At 42.9% G+C, this 18,973-nt stretch overlaps 1 protein-coding gene across 1 annotated transcript; it reads left to right on the top strand.

Annotated features, from left to right (window-relative positions):
- The first annotated feature begins 753 nt into the window (after positions 1 to 753).
- LOC144762737 (uncharacterized) lies at positions 754 to 17,920 on the top strand. Its single transcript, XM_078647991.1, has 3 exons — positions 754 to 1,016; positions 1,292 to 1,797; positions 17,726 to 17,920. The coding sequence occupies exons 1-3, from the start codon at positions 935 to 937 to the stop codon at positions 17,918 to 17,920; spliced, it is 783 nt and encodes a 260-aa protein (XP_078504117.1). The 5' UTR covers positions 754 to 934.
- Positions 17,921 to 18,973: the final 1,053 nt, after the last annotated feature.

Genomic DNA, 18,973 nt, shown 5'->3' with positions numbered 1-18,973 from the left:
ATTGCTTTTAAAAATAATATTTATTACAAGTAAAAATATATTATTTTTATGAATAGCTTAGATAGGGCCAGATGTAGGTAAATAATATTTACCGACCTCTTAAATACCGAGTCATACCGACTCGGTATTACCGAGTAGGAAAATGAGATGTAGGTAACAATGACGGTATAAAATACCGACTCGGAACCTGTCGGTACTCGGAAACGGTATTTACCGACTCGGAATACACCTACACGGTAAAATCCGAGACGGAAAAACCAAAACCGATCCACCGGTGCCATGGCCCATAGGAATGAATGGCAACTCCCGACCCGGAAAATACCGAGTCGGGAAAAACCGACCCGGTAATTACCGTGTCGGAACTATCCGCCGAAGTTTTTGAAACTGACAAACATGTGTGCCTGTGAACCAATCAGGTACTTCAACCACACCCAAATCCCAAGCCACAGGGGAACTAACCAATCAGATCCAAGCACCACATCCCAGTACCTGGGACAGGCCACGCCCATGCAGGTGCAGAAACAAACAGTCAGGAGAGCAGGAGGACAGAGTGTGGAGCAGCCTTTCCTGAGACAAACTACACAGCAAGATGGAGAGCCAGGAGGCACAGAGAGATGCTGCTGAGCGCAAAAGGAAGCAGAAGTTCAGCCAGGAGGAACTGCAGGTGCTGATTTCGGAGGTAGTCAGACATTATGGGAAAATATTTGGAAAGCAAACTCTGCATGTTGCTGAATCAATCAAGCGCAGCACCTGGTTGGACATACAAGGCAAGGTAAATGCCATTGGTGTCACCCACCGTGACCTAGAAGACCTAAAAAAACGGTGGTATGACATCCGCATAATCACCAAAAAAAAGCTTGCTGCCCACCGCAAGGAAAGTGCTGCTACAGGAGGCGGAAGAAACAGAGCCCCCAGACTCACCGACATTGAGGAGATGGTCGCAACAACCCTTGAGAAGGAATGTATACACGGAATAGGAGACGCAGACAGCTCAGCAAGAGGAGCAAAGAAACCAGGTAAGATGCAGGAAAATTATCATTTACCCTTTTACCTATTCCCCTCACAGGACAAATCAGACTCCACAACAGGTTTAACTAATGTCCTGCAATGCATCCTGGGAAATGTAGTCATGTGTAGATACCTCAGAGCAGTCAGCGTGCATTGCAGCAAGGGGAGCAACAGACAAGTAGCATAGGCAAATGAGAGACAGGCAAATGTGCAATAGAAGTGTATTTAATCTCATGACACAGGTGAACAACATTACTGACACAATGTCCATGTCTGTCCACAGGAGAGTCAAAGCGCAGCACAGCTGAGGTCAGAGAGAAGAGGAGGGAAGGAGCCGGACCTAGCACTTCTCACGGAGGGCAGGACCAAGAGCAGGCTGCCCCGATACCTGAGGAGGCAACTGCTGAATATCCACAATCCCCTCTCCTATTTGGTAGTCAGGACACAGGAGCGGCAGAACTATCACCCACCCCCACATCACCATCCCCAGTGCTGGGAAGAGTCAGGAGCCATGATGTGCCCCCTCGCAGAATACTGCAAACATCATCGGAGGAGGAGGAGGTGGAGGGTGACACACAGGACAGAGGCAACACCGAGCAGCAGCCCAGTCCCAGAGTCACGCGGGCCAGTGTCCGAGGGCGCCGGCCACGGGAGGTAGAGGATGTGCGGCAAGTCCAAGGTGTCTTCTGTGGACTGGAGGCCACCATGGTGAAGGTGCAGCGCCTGCAGGCAAAAGCAATGATGGGGGTTCAGAGGCACGCACGCACAACTAACAATAAACTGGAAGCAGTAGGCAAGGGCATAGGGGACATGGCAGAAAGCATACAATCCATGGCGTCAGGAATATCAGATATCACACAGTGCATGACTGTCCTGTGTGACAAATTGGACAGGGACCATTTGGAGAGACGCAAGGCCCGTGTGGATGTGCGCCAGCAAACCAAGGCCCTGAACAGGTTTGCAACTGCTACCACTGTGCTGTGCAGACGGTCAGTCACGATGCAGGATGCCATAGTGCAGTGCTGCAACAATTTAAGTGAAGGTATGGCCAGGATGACCTCTGCCATGGAGCTAGTGCTCGCGCATCAGACTGGCACTGGAGGCGACACTTGTGCTGCCGAAAGCGAGGGGTCCACCAGCAGGAGTGGTGCAAGCACTCCTGTGCATGACTTACGGAGGAGTGGCAGGCGTGGGGGAAGTGTGACAGGCCAGCGTGAGGACATTGATTCACAGCCACAGCAGCCCCGCCCTGTGGCCCGTGGCCACAAACAATGACTTTGCACTCCACCCAAGGCTGTAGTCACGGTGGTGTTAACCGTGACAACACACTCATGGAGTGTTAGTATTAGTGAGCCCAATGTGAGCTAACAATGCTGTGGCGTAGTGATTATTAAACTACTTACACAAAGTTACATTCATGCCTGTGTCTCTTTACTCACTCAGAAATATTGTTGTGTAACCTCTGCCCGTCTCAGTCTCCCATCTGAAGCTGCTGCTGCCACTGTGGCCTGGGGCTCTGCCACCTCTGGGTCGTCATCAATGTCCTCATGAAATGTGAGCTCCACCTCAGTGCCTTGCTTGGTGGCGAGATTATGCAACATTGCACAGGTCGCTATTATTTTGCAGCAGATGATTGGGGTGTATTGCCGTGCACCTCCACTCTTGTGGAGGCAGCGAAACCTGCTCTTTAGGAGTCCAAATGTGCGCTCAACTACGTTTCGTGTGGATCTGTGAGCCACGTTGTATCGCCTTTCACTCCTGGTGGATGGGTTGAGGTAGGGAGTGAGCACGAAGGACCGCAGGGCATATGCACTGTCGCCTAGGGGGAGAAAGATAGACATTAATTGCAAGTACTTGAGACGTAGATCTAATGTGAGTGTCAGGGTGTGTCAATGTGATTTACCTAGCAGGTATCCATTTCCAAATTCTCCGGCAAGTAGGCGTGTGTATATTCCACTGTTCTGGAATATGTATGAATCATGGGTACTTCCGGGGAACTTGGCTACGATGTCAGTGATGAGGTTACCTGCATTACATATGACCTGGACGTTGATGGAGTGCGTCGATTTGCGATTCCTGTATATGTGCTCTGTGGCTGCAGGTGGACAGAGTGGGACGTGGGTGCCATCGATGCAGCCGATCACGTGAGGGAAGTGTGCCAGTTGATAAAAGTCTGTCTTGGTTTTGGCTAATTCTGCCGGTGTTACAGGGAATTTAATATAATGCCCCATCCTCTGCATCATGGCGTCAAGAAAACTCCTGAAGAAGCGGGACAGGCAGCCCTGGGACACGCCACCCACTACAGCTATCACACTCTGGTAGCTCCCTGAGGCCAGCAGGTGTAAGCTACATAGCACCTGGACATGAGGTGGGATGGCATGGGCCCTGGGTGTTGGGTGGTCCAGGAGAGGGTGTAGGTCCCTGATCAATTGCTTGATGGTGTCTGGGTGTAGCCTGTACCTCTGCAGTATTTCAGGCTCTGTCAGTTGGAACAGTGTTATCCTCTGCCTGTACACTTGTTCCTCCCTTAGCCATTCTCTCTGTCCTGCTGCCTGTAGTCTCTGCCGTCTTGCTATGATGTAGAAAGCCGCCATCATGGGTCCTGAGGTGCATTTTGGGACTTTTTTTATAGCCCTCCCTTGGTTACCACCTGCTTTCATTGCATGGTAAATACCGACTTAAAAATACTGTTTTTCGGCAGATTCGGTATTTTTGTGCTTACCTACATCTCCAAGGCTGATTTTTTCCGTTTCTGATTTACCGAGTCGGAAAATACGAACTCGGTATTTATGTATACGGTAGATTCCGACACGGTAATTTTACCGGGTCATTCTTACCGAGTCGGTATGTTTCCGACTCGGATTTTGAAAAATCGGTATTTTACGGCCTCCTACATCTCATTTCCTCGGTAACGGCCGATTTTACCGGTTTTCGGCCGTTACCACCCGGTAAAAGCCTACCTACATCTGGCCCTGTATGTCTTGCCCTTATATGTATATTAAAGACATTTATATATCATTTTAGATCTCTAAAAAATTTCATGAGAGTCGCGCACCCACCGCATCCAACATGTATATGATGTCACACGGAAGTGGGTGAGCGTTGTGTAAAGTAATGTGTCGCAAATGCGCAGAAGCTGGAGTCGCGTACCGGTCACATAGCAATCGCGCACAAAAATACGCATTCGTCGCACACCCTAAGCGGATCCTACACAACATTCCTAAAATGGTGGCTAGGTTCCGCACAGTGATCGAGAAACGTATGCTTTGGGTGCGCGACTCCCCAAAAAATTTAGGAAAAGAAAATAATATAAATATTTCAAAAATAAAAACAAAAAAACAATATTTGAGTTTCAATATTTTAAAAAACTTTTTTTCCATGTATATTAAAAATATATAATGTAATTTAAAAAATAAAATATGTAAAAATAAATAGTTAAAAGAATGTAGAAAATCAGTATCAAAAAAATAAATATAACTATTATTACATTTAAAAATTGTCATTTAAAAATCTTTTGAAATTCACTGAAGAAAACATAGGTTTCAGGGCTGTTATAGTTAGCTGGTCATTTCACTCATACAAAACCATTTAAATTCCTCCGTTATAGTTAGTTCTACTAACTATAACTCATGCTCTCGCAATCCACTGCTGATGATGTCACATATTACATCATTCATGACATGGTCAGTGACATCACTGATGACATCACTGATGACATCTCAATGGTTTTGTATGAGTGAAATGTCCAGCTAACTATAACACCCATGAAACCTATGGTTTTTTCAGTGAATTTCAAAGGTTTTTTAAAAGCTAATTTTTAAGTGCAATAGTACTTATACCTATTTTTTGGTACTGAGTTTCTACAGTTTTTTAACTGTTTATTTATAAATATTTTATTTATTAAACAACATTATATATTTTTCTTAAAATTGAAAAAAAATCAAATACATTTAAAACTGAAATATTTTTAATTATTTAGTTTTTTTGTATTTTAATATATTTATATAATTTTCTTTTTTAATGTTTTTTTCAAAAGATTTTGGGGAGTTGCGCACCCAAAACGTACTTACCGCAGCAGGTCAGTGTATTCTAGCTGCCATTTTGGAAAAGTTGTGAATGATCCGCGTATGGTGAGCGACGAGTGCGTGGTTTTTTTCAGTTACGTCATATACGTGGGGTGCGCAACTCCTGCTCCCGCGCATTCGTAACACATGCATTTTATGGTATGCGACACTTGCGCGGTGGCGGGCCCCAGGTGACATCATATACGTGCTGGGGCGCGCTAGGTGCGCGACTCCAGTGAAATTTTTTATGTTCTAAAATGATATGTGCGTGTCTTTAATGTACATATTAGGGCAAAAGATTATCTAAGGTATTCATAAAAAAAATATATTTCTACTTTTAATAAACGTATATTATTTTTAAATATATTTTTGCAAAGTCGCGTCGGGTGCGCGCTTCGTGAGCGCACGGTGCGCGGATCCCATGTGACCTCAAAAAAAAGATTTTATTGATTCATAACATTGCCCACTGTAACTATTGAAGGACCCCACCCATTTTAATTATTCTGTTTGGAGCAGTTGATGAGAGACATCTCTTCTTCTTCGAGAGCTGGTTTTGGAGATTTTTTGGGTGTTTTGACTGGGTGTGAGTGTTTGATTGGTTCAGATGCTCCGTCCATCACCACCCCCTTTTGTACCGCTTTGGCCGCCATAAGTGTGGCAGGGTATGCTCAGACGTGAGTCCCTTGCTCACTTTGCCACTGGATTCAAGCAAGCCGGGCTGAAGAAGGCTGGAATGCCAGAAACCGGTCCTCGGAAGCTTGTTTCGGGTCCAGGGAAGGCATGGCTTGGCAGTTCAGGCTGGACTGTTCCCATGAGGCACAGGGTCAGACTGATTTGCATATAGCCATGTCTGAACTGGGGTGGCAGAGTGGTCTAAAGAACGGGGATGGATCAAATCCAGATCTTTTGACTGGGAGTGAGTGTTTGATTGGTTCAGATGCTCCGTCCATCACCACCCCCTTTTGTACCGCTTTGGCCGCCATAAGTGTGGCAGGGTATGCTCAGACGTGAGTCCCTTGCTCACTTTGCCACTGGATTCAAGCAAGCCGGGCTGAAGACGGCTGAAATGCCAGAAACCGGTCTTTGGAAGCTTGTTTCCGGTCCAGGGAAGGCATGGCTTGGCAGTTCGGGCTGGACTGTTCCCATGAGGCACAGGGTCAGACTGATTTGCATATAGCCATGTCTGAACTGGGGTGGCAGAGTGGTCTAAAGAACGGTGATGGATCAAACCCAGATCTTTTGACTGGGTGTGAGTGTTTGATTGGTTCAGATGCTCCGTCCATCACCACCCCCTTTTGTACCGCTTTGGCCTCCATAAGTGTGGCTGATATGCTCAGACGTGAGTCCCTTGCTCACTTTGCCACTGGATTCAAGCAAGCCGGGCTGAAGACGGCTGGAATGCCAGAAACCGGTCCTCGGAAGCTTGTTTCCGGTCCAGGGAAGGCATGGCTTGGCAGTTCGGGCTGGACTGTTCCCATGAGGCACAGGGTCAGACTGATTTGCATATAGCCATGTCTGAACTGGGGTGGCAGAGTGGGCTAAGGAAATAAAACAAAAAAAGCCTTTGGAAAAACAAGATTTTTATGTTTCTTTCCTTCAATAAGAGTTGTATGTACTATTTTGATGCGGCCAGATGAAATGAGAGCGATAAAGTCTCTGACCTAGGCCGTTAAAGGCAGGAGGACGGTAGCAATGCTGGATGTCAATGCCTAAAGTGTATGGTTGATAAAAGCACAAGTGTAATGTACAATGGATACTGTATTCTTGATGCTCTTATACCAGTGAAGTACTTAATTGCAGTGCATAATTGTCATGTATATGCTGATTATGTGAGTCTCATGTCGTTGGTGTTTAAAATTCAATAAAAAAAATAAACAGTTGTATGTACTATTTCTACAAACAAACAATTGTATTGGATATCATCAGAATGGATCATCAGTGGTTTAGACATCACTCAGCCTACTTGAAGTGAAATTTTGGAAATCATCTTAAAAAGTTCAAGTGTAGTATACATTAATTTGTAATTCCGTACTATGTATAATATTAATAGAAAATGTTTTAAGATGTATCGGTTCTCACTTGTAGACTAAGTGTAGGTAAACCACCTGATTAGCAAATTGTAGTGAGTGCAAAGCATAGTAACACATATTTACATTGATGTTCTGAGCAGTCCTGTTTTTTTTCTACAATCCATATGATTTGTTTCCCCCAATATTTGAAGATGATGCTACATACAGGCCACCATGTATGGTGAAGTAGTAGGAAAGCTGAGAACCGTACAAAGGGAAATCAATAATTTTATCACATTGTAATAGAGGGCTATAGTATAAGAAATATGCATTGTTATAATACTGTATTTTTCGAGATCACTGGCTAATATATTTTTCTGTCTTTTAGTTTTTAATAGTGGCTTCAGTTTAACATTCTTGGATGTCTCAAACGACATTTTCTACCATACACATATTGATTAGAAGTGTGGCTCACTGGTTAGAAGGGGCAGACCCTGAAGCAGAGGTCAGGCCCGGGACCAGGGTTCAATTCCCGACGCGGCAGGGTCTTGGGCTGAATGTCTGTGGACTCGATAATTCTTGCCTCGGTGCCTACTCTAATCATGGGTCCCACTCTGCAACTCTGGGCAATAGCTTGCTTAATCTCCACAACGGCTCCAACAGCGCTGGGATGCCTGGCTTCACCTTGGGGGTGCCCTGGAGGGGGCATCTCACAGGGAAAGCCAGGATGGGTTCTACAGCGGTATACAGTGCCAGGATGCCCCGAGATGGGGCGTCAGTGCGCTTAACAAGTATACACACATTTACATTTACATTAGAGGTATTGTTGGAGAGTGTTTTTATACATGAAGTGGTCTTGTGATAGCTTCTTATGACTTTTTCTTGCCTAATTTGTAAATAAACGTTTCAGTATGAAATTATAGAATTACAGACACTCAAACAACATGTGAGTCAAACAGTTATTCTTACACTCACAGACCCTCTACTTCATTCATACAGTGTATAACACCAGCACTTGTTTTCTGAAATAGTCACTAACACACACATTTACTCTAACCAGCACTTGTTTTCTGAAATAGTCACTAACACACACATTTACTCTGTCTAAGTTACTGATTCAGTGCTTAGATATATATTATATGTATGTGGCTATACAGACACTCACTAGTACACCCACTCACTCAGTCATATTAACACTGAAGCATCCACTCACATATACTGATACATCATATGTGGCTAGTAAAACTGGGACCACTTCTGCGCACACACAGTTGCATACACCTATACTCACTAATGCAACCTAAAATAATGGATGCTGCTCCTTTGATACACATTTAGAAAGCTGTAGAATCACTATGAGTGATAGTGGCATATTGGAGCTTACCTTATGGCTTACCTAGAGGCTACCTTACAGATGTTAATGTTGATGTTAATAGGATTTATAGAGCGCATGGTTACCCAGAGGGTTTCCAGCGCTGAGCAGTGGACTGACAGGTGACAGCGGGAGAGCAGGTACTTAGTTAACCTCGGTGAACATCGCTGTTTTCAATTTTTCTGAATGTTACTTCTGAGGCTGTAAATCTCACCTCTCGTGGGAGTGAATTCCACAATTTAGGAGCTAGGTGGGAGCTCTCCCACCCCATCTGGCCCTTTTTATTTTTGTGGTTTTTAGTAGGCACTCAGAGCTTGACCTCAGCCATTTGTTGGGAAGATGTTGGCACACCAGATTCCTAATCTTACTCGGCCTTTGTTATTTATAGCTCTGTGGGTTAGGCAAAGTACTTTGAACCTGATTCTGGCCTCAATTGGAAGCCAGTGTAGGTTTCTACTGTGAGCCGAAACTGATTATTTCATTGGGATTCGATACAGGAGTCTGACCGCAGCGTTCTGGACCACCAGTAGCTTCCTAATCACATATTTGGGTGCTCCCAAAAAGAGTGAGTTCCCATAATCCAGACGTGAGGTGATCAAAGAATGTATGACCATTTTCCTTAGCTGTACAGGGATAAGCAACAGGATCTTACAAAGCATTCTTAGTATCCCGAAGCATGTGCCTGCCACCTTCTGTGCTTGTGTCTCTATGGTCAGCTCCTTGTCCAACCAGAAGCCAAGGTTCTTGATGGCCGTCCTGGGTGCTGCTCCACAGACATCCGGGCCAGCTTGTTAGGGGGCCAGGAATCCCTAGATTACCAAGGACCATAATTTCAGCCTTGTCCCGTTCACTTTCAGGCAACTTCTTGTCATCCATATGACTACTTTTTCCAGACAAGGGGCCAATTATCTTGGCTCACCGTTAGTCATGGAGTCCAGTGATACCACCAACTGGGTGTCGTCGGCATACGACGTGGCGGACGTACCTGCTGTTTATCTAAACTACATCAGCCAGTGGCTGCATGTATACATTAAACAGTGTGGGGCTTAAAAACAATCGATGTGGTACTCCGCACTTTAAAGGCTTCCTGTCCAACAAGAAGTTATCCTCCTTAACTTGAAAAGACTTCTCATCTAGAAAATATTTTAGCCACTGCAATGCTTTGCCTTTGATACCTGTTTCACTTAATCTGTGTCCCAGCAGTTTGTAGTCGACAGTATCGAAAGCTGCGCCTAAATCGAGCAGACGTATTGCAGCAGATCCCCCCCTGACCGAGGGTCAACTTTAATTCCTCAGTTACCGCCAGTAGGACTGATTCCGTGCTGTGTTGTGGGCGGAATCCCATCTGTGTGGGGTGTAGCAAGAGATGGTCTTCCAGGAATTGTGACAGAATTGTATTAACATGCCTCTCCAAAATCTTGCTATTAAATGGAAGTAATGATATTGGGCGAAAGTACTCTGGTAAGGCTACATCCAGATTTGGTTTCTTTAACAGTGGTTTTACTATTGCTTGCTTTCAGGTGCCTGGGACTCTGCCTATCTGAAGGGAGAGATTTAGCATATCAACTATTGAATGCAGGAGGACCTCCATGGCCTTCTTGAGGATATGTGTGGGTGCCGGTTCTGAAGGGGATCCTGCACTAATATCCTTAATAATCACTTGTGCCATGTTGGTGTCCAGATCTGCAAAAAAGGATAGGAAAGTATTTGTGAACTCCTGCTGACCCGATTCTGGAATAGTAGGGGCATTCCAAGTTGAATTCATCTGAAAACAGCTATAGATATTTGCTACTTTTTCATGAAAATATGTGGCTAGTACTTTTCATTTCTCTTTAGATGCTTGGTGATGACGAGTGTCTTGATCGATCATTGTCAAAGATTTTACCACTCTAAACAACTCTTAAGAGGAATTATGCGCCTACATGCTCTTTTTCTCAAAGAACACTGCTTGGGCCTCTTTGATTTTCATATGATAGTTTCTAATCACGTGTCTGTATTTCTCTTTAAGTGTAGGATCAAAGGTCTTTCTCCCGTCACTTTCCAATTTTTGCAGCCTTTTTCCAACAATACTAGCTGGTCATTAAACCACAGGCACTTTTTGGGCTGATTAGTAGGGTTTGCACTCCTGAGGGGGGCAGCTCCGTCTAGTACCCGAAGGACCCACCCTTCCCAGTTAGCATACACTTCATCAATATATCCGCCAGCGTCAAAGCCAGACGATTGCAAAGCTTCTACCCAGATTTCAGGTCTCAGTTTTGCCCAGTTTCTCATCTGGGGTGCTGCGACCGACTTCGTGGGTCATGAATAAGTCTTTTCGGTCTTCATCTTCTCCAAGCTAATCGTACTAAGAAGATGATCTGAGCAAGGTACCGGGTCTGTGAGCGTATTAGTATTTTAGGGTCATTTGTTACGACTGGGTCAAGTATATGCCCTTTCAAGTAGGTGGCTGCTGTTATAAGCTGCGCGAGTCCCAGACTCTCTAATTCCTGTTCCAGCCTTGCCACATTTTGTCTGCTAAGAGCTCCAAAATGGAGATTCAAGTCCCCTAGGATAGTAATGTGGGATTTTTTCATCAAGAGGCTAGACACTACCTCTATAAATCCTTCTAAAAACTTAGTTTCAGATCCAGGGGGCCAGTAAATTAGTAGCGCTGAGAACGTGTGTGTTGGTGAAAAGGTGATGCTAAATTGGCAGCACTCGCAGTCGGGAAAAGTGAGTTGCTGAAAGAGACATTTGAACTCTTCCTGGATCAGGATCGCGAGTCCTCCTCCCACCTTTCCTATTCGATTGACTGTGTGCATATGGAATCCAGGTGGCAACGCCATCACAATATCTGGGGCCTAGTTGTCATTGAGCCAAGTCTCTGTGACAAACAATACATCAAACTACCCTCCTCCAGCAGTATTCAAATTTGCATTTGATGTTTGGGGAGAGAGCAGCTGTTTATAAGGCCAGGGTCAGGGATTCCTTAGTCCCTCAGAACTCCTTCCCCACCAGGTTTTGTTGAGTAGTTACAACACTTACATACCTGCTGTTTATCTACATGACAATCTATGAGTCGGACCATTAGAGAGTAGAGCATACATAGCTAGAAACCTAACATCTAGTTCACTGCCACTCTCCTTGTTTTAGTCGCTGCGAGGCCTCCGGGTAGTTATGCGCTATAGAAATGTAATTTTTCATTTCATTTCATTTCAGTCAGGCAGTTTACCTTCTGGAATAAAATACTATGAGGACAAACTGACCTGTTTTAATCCACTCACTTTATATCTACACACACTAGGCCTCTTACCCACAGCAGGTACAGAAGATGCCTGCCAAAGAGCCCCGTACTGGGTGCCCGTCAGGTATTGCAGCGCCGACCTGATGAGGGGCAAGCTCATATGATGAAGCGTGACACCTAGCTTGCTTGGTGTGTGAGAGCCTAAGTTTCGACAAGGGAGATCCCTCCTTTTCTCCCCCTGTTTCTACTCCAGATGGGACGGCAATCAATTGGTGCCACTCCCACCTGCAACTTTGCGATCATTCACTCTGATTCTGAGGAACTCCATACCCATTTTTGCTCACTGTACATGTGGGGCATGTGTGTTGGACCTCGTTAAACTAGCCCCATTGTTTGGTACACAATCCATGAGTCCACCCCTATCCCTACATAGTACCTGTTTTGCTGCCATGGATAGGATCTGATCTCTTGAGTAGAAGATTTTGGCTGTTTGGGCAGGGTTCCTGGCCCCTGGGCCCGGTCAGGCGCAGACAGGCGCAGACCACCTTGCCTTTGGTGCGCCTTTGATGCATCCAGTGCGAGCATCCGCTGTGCGCGCGCCTTCCCCCTGCCATTTGAAGCATGTAGGGGCTGTAGTCTAGAGCGCTAATCTCCAATGCGCCGAGCAGCTCAGTGGTGAAGAGGGGTAACACTACCTCTCCACCATGTTGAAACTCTATGGTTGGCTCTATGGTTGCTGAACAACTCTGTGCTTCTCACAGCACTCTAACTCAAGTAAGTTACTCTCTTGTTTATATTAAACAAAGACACCCTGTTTACCCTAATAATTCAGTTAAAAACGACGATACACTACGCGAGCAAGTTAAAAGTGTAAAAAGTATAAAATGTAAAATCAGGTTACTACGAACAGGTTTTTAAATAATATCAACAGAGGTGACGAGTGAGGTACCTTTCCAAATCCTGCTCGCTCTTAATACAGTCCGCTGCGCTGCCACCTTATGAGTTATATGTGGTAGAGCAGAAGGTTGTTTGTAAAGATATATTAAATACCAAGTCAGTTCATCTAGCAGTAGAACAGCATACACAAGCTCAAATAGGTCTGAGACATGTTAAAAGGGCTACTTCTCTGGATGGGTGACTTTGTAGTGGCAGTTCTTTAGTAGATATCTGAATTGGTGTCTCAGTCCCTATGTAGGGATACATCATTGGCTTTCTTTGTTACTGTAAGGGTCTGTTAATCTATCCATAAGAGACGGCATGGATTGTCTCCTGGGTCTGTTAGTTACTATTGGGTTATTTAAGTTAGTGTGCAACTGCCTCTATTACAGCTAGATATATAGGTGTTGTGTCTCTGTATTTCAGTGAATGTTTAGATGGTTCTAACGCTAGGAGAGGGTACTCTCCTATGTGTATAAAAGCTAACACATGTAGTTACTAGTTTCAGTGATCTACATGCACATTTTCAGGCCCATATGCTCAATTATACATCAAGTGTCACACTCTGACTTGAATCTCAAGTTAGCACATAGAAAAGGGGTAACCTATAAATAATATCCCCTTCGACATTGTTACAATTATCTTAATATTCACTCATGTGCACAGACAGAACTCTCATGGATCTAGCACTACTACAGGTAGTGACAGCTAAATAACCCAATACTTACTAATACACCCAGGAGGCAATCCATGTCATCCCTTACATACATTTTTACACAGATATCCACTCACAAATAGAGGCAGCAAGGAACCAACAAACATACTTGCATATGGAACAGACCCCCACATAGAGACCGAGACCGTACTTCAGATATGTATTAAAGAACTAACACTACAAAGTGAACCACCTAGAGCAGTAGCCCTTTAACCATGTTATACCTGTTTCTAATGGTTCTACTGGTAGGCCAACTTGGCATTTGAAACCCCTTGACAAGCCTTACCCTCTTGTTCTATCACATATAACTCAACCATAAGGTAGCATATAGGTAGGCCATATGATACTCTCTTATGTGCAAAAAAGCTAACCCATGTAGTTATTAATTTCATTAACCTACATCCACACTTTCAAGCCCATACGCTCAGTTATGTATCCAGTCTCACACAGTACGTCACTCAAGACATGGTTAGTGACATCAGTAATGACATCTCAAATGACTTCACTGATGACATCCTATAGAGAACCACTCACATGACCACACAACCAGTCACATACTCATTCACACTCATACATCTACTTACTCATCCATAGAACCACTCATGCATCCACTCATGCACCCATAACGCCACTCACACAACCACTCACTTACCCATGCATTCACTAATACAGCCTCTCACACACTCACCCATACAGCCTCTCAACACGGGCACTCATTCACCCATACAATGAATCACACACTTACTCATACACCCACTCAACCAGGTACATACCCATTCATGCTTCCATATAATTATTCACATATTCGGGTACTCATCCATACAGCCATTCACACATACTCTCTAATACAACAACTCACATACCAATTTACTCAACCAAACAACCACTCAAAGAGCCACTCACTCACCCATACAGTACACTTACACACCCAGTCACTCACTTATACAGCCATTCAGATACAACTCACTCACACACCTACTCAAACACCCATACAGCCACTGGCATACCCACTCACTCACCAATACAGCCACTCATATACTCACTCACCCATATAGCTACTTATACACCCATTCCATCAATCATGCACTCACTCACATAGCCAGTCATACATTCAGTTGCTGACACACACACAACTACCAACACGTCCATTCGCTTAGTCATACAACATCAACTCTCACATTCACTCAGTTCCTGCATCTACTCACACATCCTGGCATTCACCCATACAACCACTGATACACCAATTACTCATAAGTATACTCACTTATGAACTTGTCACTCAATCAAACAATTACTGAGACACTCACTCATTCACTCATACAAACACTCAACATCCATTCTCTTACCCATAGAGGCGGTCATTCCCACTCTCACAGTAAGTCACTCATACATGAATTCATATATCCTATTACACATGCATACAAACACTCACACAAACACACAATCACAAATATAGTTACTCACATACACATTCAATTACATATACACTAACTCAAACACACAAAAACAAAGGCCAAGACATATTCAGACTGTTTCGAATACACATAAAACATGTCATTTGTCTTTCTTTAACCAGAATAGGTGGTTCTAGAAAAAAGTTTGTTTTTGGGCGGGTGGTTTGGTAACAATTTTGTGGGGATTTTTTTTTTGCTTTCCTAAACATTTTTATGTTTTGTGGTGTTTTTAGTTTTTTCTTGAAAAATAAGGCAACAAACACATCAAATAAAGCTGCGCTGTAACAGAAAAAGATGCCAGCTTTCGCAAAATCTGGTAAAGCTGCAAGAATGTTCGTAAGTTGTCCTCCTGCTTCAGATGTTCCAGGCTGATTGATTATCTCCTGAAGCTGAATTTCGCTTTGGCAAGCCGAGTGCTATGCACGGTGTGCAGATGTTTGTGCATCAATGATGTAGCACAAGGGTATTTTCTCTCACTTCCCCATGAGAGCACCTTGTGGTTGATTGTGCATGTCCCTTTTGGTTCCTCTGGGATGCTGAAATAGTCCCACACCAAACTCTCTTTTTTTGAGAGGGTCCTCCTCCTGCTGGAACTCTGCTGCAGTTGCCATGATGAATCAAAAACAATGAAAAAACACCAAAACTCTCCAAAATGGAAGCTTCCTCAAAAAATGTGACCACTGAGAGCCACACCGAAATAAAGAAGAAAAGGGGTGGGATCTGTCTTTCTTGGTGATGAAAGTTGTTTAACTTTTCAAATCCTTTTATTTTTGGGTCACATGGGATGGGCGACCCCTACGCAGTTTTGTTGTGCCTGGAACGCAATCCCCTAAAATGTATTAAAATGTTATGAATACTAAATTACCTTTAAAAGTATATTATTTCTTTTTACTATGACTATACCTCTTTCTTTAAAGTAAACTAAAAAAAGCTCTTAACTGTATATTTTAGTAATGTAAAAAAAACACCAGTCACGTCCCCTGTGCGCCACTGGAAATCCGTGCTGTGACGGTGCATTACTCTGTTGTGGCTCCTTAAAAATCTAGTAAGGCAAACATTAAAATGTTTTTTATTTTATATTACATTACTTTTTTTTACTGTATTAGTAAACCTCTAACATAAAAGTAAACCATAGAATTATCCATATATATGTATTACGACTACCAAAACTATATCGGAGTCGCATCTCCAGAAATACAGCCCGCAATGGTGCGAGAGGTCTTTGCAACTACCTAAAATCTATTCAAGTGAGTATAAACATGATTTTGACTTCTTACTATATTTTTATCTTTTTTATGTTACTAATCCTCTAAAGTAAAAGTAAATTATAGAACTCTGTCTCTATATGTATGATATTAATGTCTAATGTACGTTAGAGTTACATACCGTACGCGAAGAGTCATGATGGATGTACGACTCCTATTTTTTTTAAATAAATAAAATGCAAATTCAGTATCCACAACTTACAATAAACTGTGTCTTCAGAGATGTTGAGTATCATTGTAAAACATCTCATTACAAACTCACACGTATGCACTTAATCATGTATATATAAATATTCACTGAAAAAATCATAGGTTTTAGGCACGTTATAGTTAGGGATTAGCATTTAAAAAACCTTGCAAATTCACTGAAAAAACCATATGTTTCAGCCACGTTATAGTTAGGAATTAGCATTTAAAAAACCTTAGAAATTCACTGAAAAAACCATAGGTTTCACACATGTTATAGTTAGCTGGACATTTCATTCATAAAAAACCATTAAAATTCCCCCGTTATATATGTTCAGCTAACTATAACTCTTGCGCCCGCAATCCACTGCTGATGACGTCACATATTACATCACTCATGACATGGTCAGTGACATCACTCATGACATCATGACATCTCAAATGACATCACTGATGACATCACTGATTACATCATCCAGTGTATGAGTGTTTTTCTGAAAATTAAATATGTTTTATATATGTATATCTCAAGGTCGATGGAAGAATAAATGAGTATATAAGTATCTAAATGGATGATTTTTTTGTGTAAAATTGATTGTATAACTGACTGATTCATTGTATCTTAGTGAATGCATGGGTTAGTGAGTAATGTTTAAATATGTAAATATCTGTATTAGTCTCACACTTTGTGTATAAGTGGCTGCATGGGTTGGTGAGTAGCTACATGAGTGTCTATACAGGTTATTATTAGTTGGTTTTTTGAGTATCAGTATGAGTGTCTGAGTGTCTGTATGGTTCGGTGGGGGCTATTACTTAGCGCATAGATGCATGAATGAGTGACTCACTGTTTGTATGTGTTTTGAAGACAGCATGTGTGCAGGACTGTATGGGTGGATGAGTGTGTGTATGGGTGTGTTAGTCAGTGAATGACTATCTCAATAGTGCCTTTATGAGCAAGTACATATGTTTTAAACTAGTATATGTGAGTATTGATGTATATAAGTGAGTATATATGAGAGTGAGAGATTGGAAGAGTTCCTGTATAAATAAGTATGTGTTTCTATAAGTGATTGTTTAAGAGAGTAAGTATGTGTACGTTTCTGTAGAAGTAAGTGTAGTGGTGTGTGTGTATAGCTGTATATGCAAGTAAATGGATATTTGAAAGTTTATTTGCATGTGTGAGTATGTGTGTGAGTAAATGGGTATATATGTTTAAAAAGATATATCTATGTATTTAATGTAAATATTAAGGCAACACATTATCTGAGGTAGTTATGAAAATAGTATTCATTTAGTTTTAATAAGCGTATATTACTTTTAAAAGCAATTACGCGAATCACAGGGTACGTCGTACGTACGCGCACCATAAGAGCATGCTACGCGTACCCCATGTGACTTCAAAACAACAGATTTGATTGGTTCATAATACTTCCTATTCTAACTGTTGAAGGACCCCACCCATTTTAATCATTCTTCTTTGACCTTCACTGAAGAAACATCTTTTTGTGAAGCTGCTGTTTTTTCAAGAGATCTTCAATATGGCTGCACAGCAAGATGAAGATTTCTCAGAACACTCTTCTGAAGAAGAATTTGTTTCAGAAGATCCAGTCCCCAAAATGAAAGAAGCACTTATATGGACTTTTTTTCGTTTCCTGACGGAGAAAAAAAAGGAAATGCAGCAAAGGTGACCTGTAAGGTGTGTTCGACAGTGCTGTCCAGAGGCAATCCTAAGCACTATTCTTTTGGAACTGCCAGCATGGTGAAGCATGTCAAAACACAACATCCCCGCAATTATGCTAGAGCTCTTTGCAACAGGCTTCGAGAAGACCCTCCACCAGCTGTACCCAGCACATTTGCAGAACCATCAAGTCCTCATCCGGACATCCGTCCAGATTTTGCTGATTTAATTATTTTATGCAAATTTTACAAGGAGACTCTTTGTTATGGGTAACAATCCACAGATTTAACTTGCAGGCGCAAACAAGGTGGAAGTGTAAGGATACAGAGTAGAGAATTGAAGATGTGAAAGACAAGTGTGCACGTGGATAGAAGACTGCATGCATACAGCATACGGGTTTGAAGCACTCCTTGTCCTAAGGCCTACTTCGCTACATGACTACTTTGTTACTGAGTGAATGAATACAGTACTGTAAGGAGAGTGTCTGAATGAATCTATAAGTGCTTGAGTTTTAGGGCACTGAATGATTAGTACATACAGCTGAATGGGTCTCTACAACAGTGCAAGGGCAATGACAGAATATTTGGTGGAACTGTAAGGATACAGACTGGGGAATTGAAGATGTGAAAGACAAGTGTGCAGGTGGATAGAAGACTGCATGCATAGTGCATAGGGGTTTGAAGCAGTCCATGTCCTAACGCCTACTTTGCTGCATGAGTACTTGGGTACTGACTGAATGATTAGAGTACTGTAAGGATAGTGCATAAGTGAATATATAAGTGCTTGAGCTTTATTGCAGGAAATAGATTAGTACATACTGCTGAATTGGTCGCTACAACAGTGCAAAAGCAGTGACAGAGTGCTTGGTGAAAGTGTAAGGATACAGACTGGGGAATTGAAGGTGTGAAAGACAAGTGTGCAGGTGGATACAAGACTGCATGCACACTGCATAGGGGTTTGAAGCAGGCCATCTGCTAAGGCCTGGCTCACTGCATGATTCCTTGAGTACTTACTGAATGATTACAGTTCTGTAAGGAGAGTGCCTGACTGAATTTATAAGTGC

The sequence above is a fragment of the Lissotriton helveticus genome, chromosome 1_1 (assembly GCF_964261635.1).
Source record: "Lissotriton helveticus chromosome 1_1, aLisHel1.1, whole genome shotgun sequence".
Taxonomy (NCBI): Eukaryota; Metazoa; Chordata; class Amphibia; order Caudata; family Salamandridae; genus Lissotriton; species Lissotriton helveticus.
The sequence above is the reverse complement of the archived record's forward strand: the minus strand, read 5'-3'. Positions and strand labels throughout refer to the sequence as shown.

Bases quoted from the DNA above. Each gene is read 5' to 3' on its own strand.
- LOC144762737 (XM_078647991.1), top strand. From the start codon at position 935: ATGGTCGCAACAACCCTTGAGAAGGAATGTATACACGGAATAGGAGAC. The intron at 1,017-1,291 runs GTAAGATGCAGG...GTCTGTCCACAG, and splicing joins AAGAGGAGCAAAGAAACCAG to GAGAGTCAAAGCGCAGCACA. The intron at 1,798-17,725 runs GTAGGCAAGGGC...CCTTCACTGAAG, and splicing joins CTAACAATAAACTGGAAGCA to AAACATCTTTTTGTGAAGCT.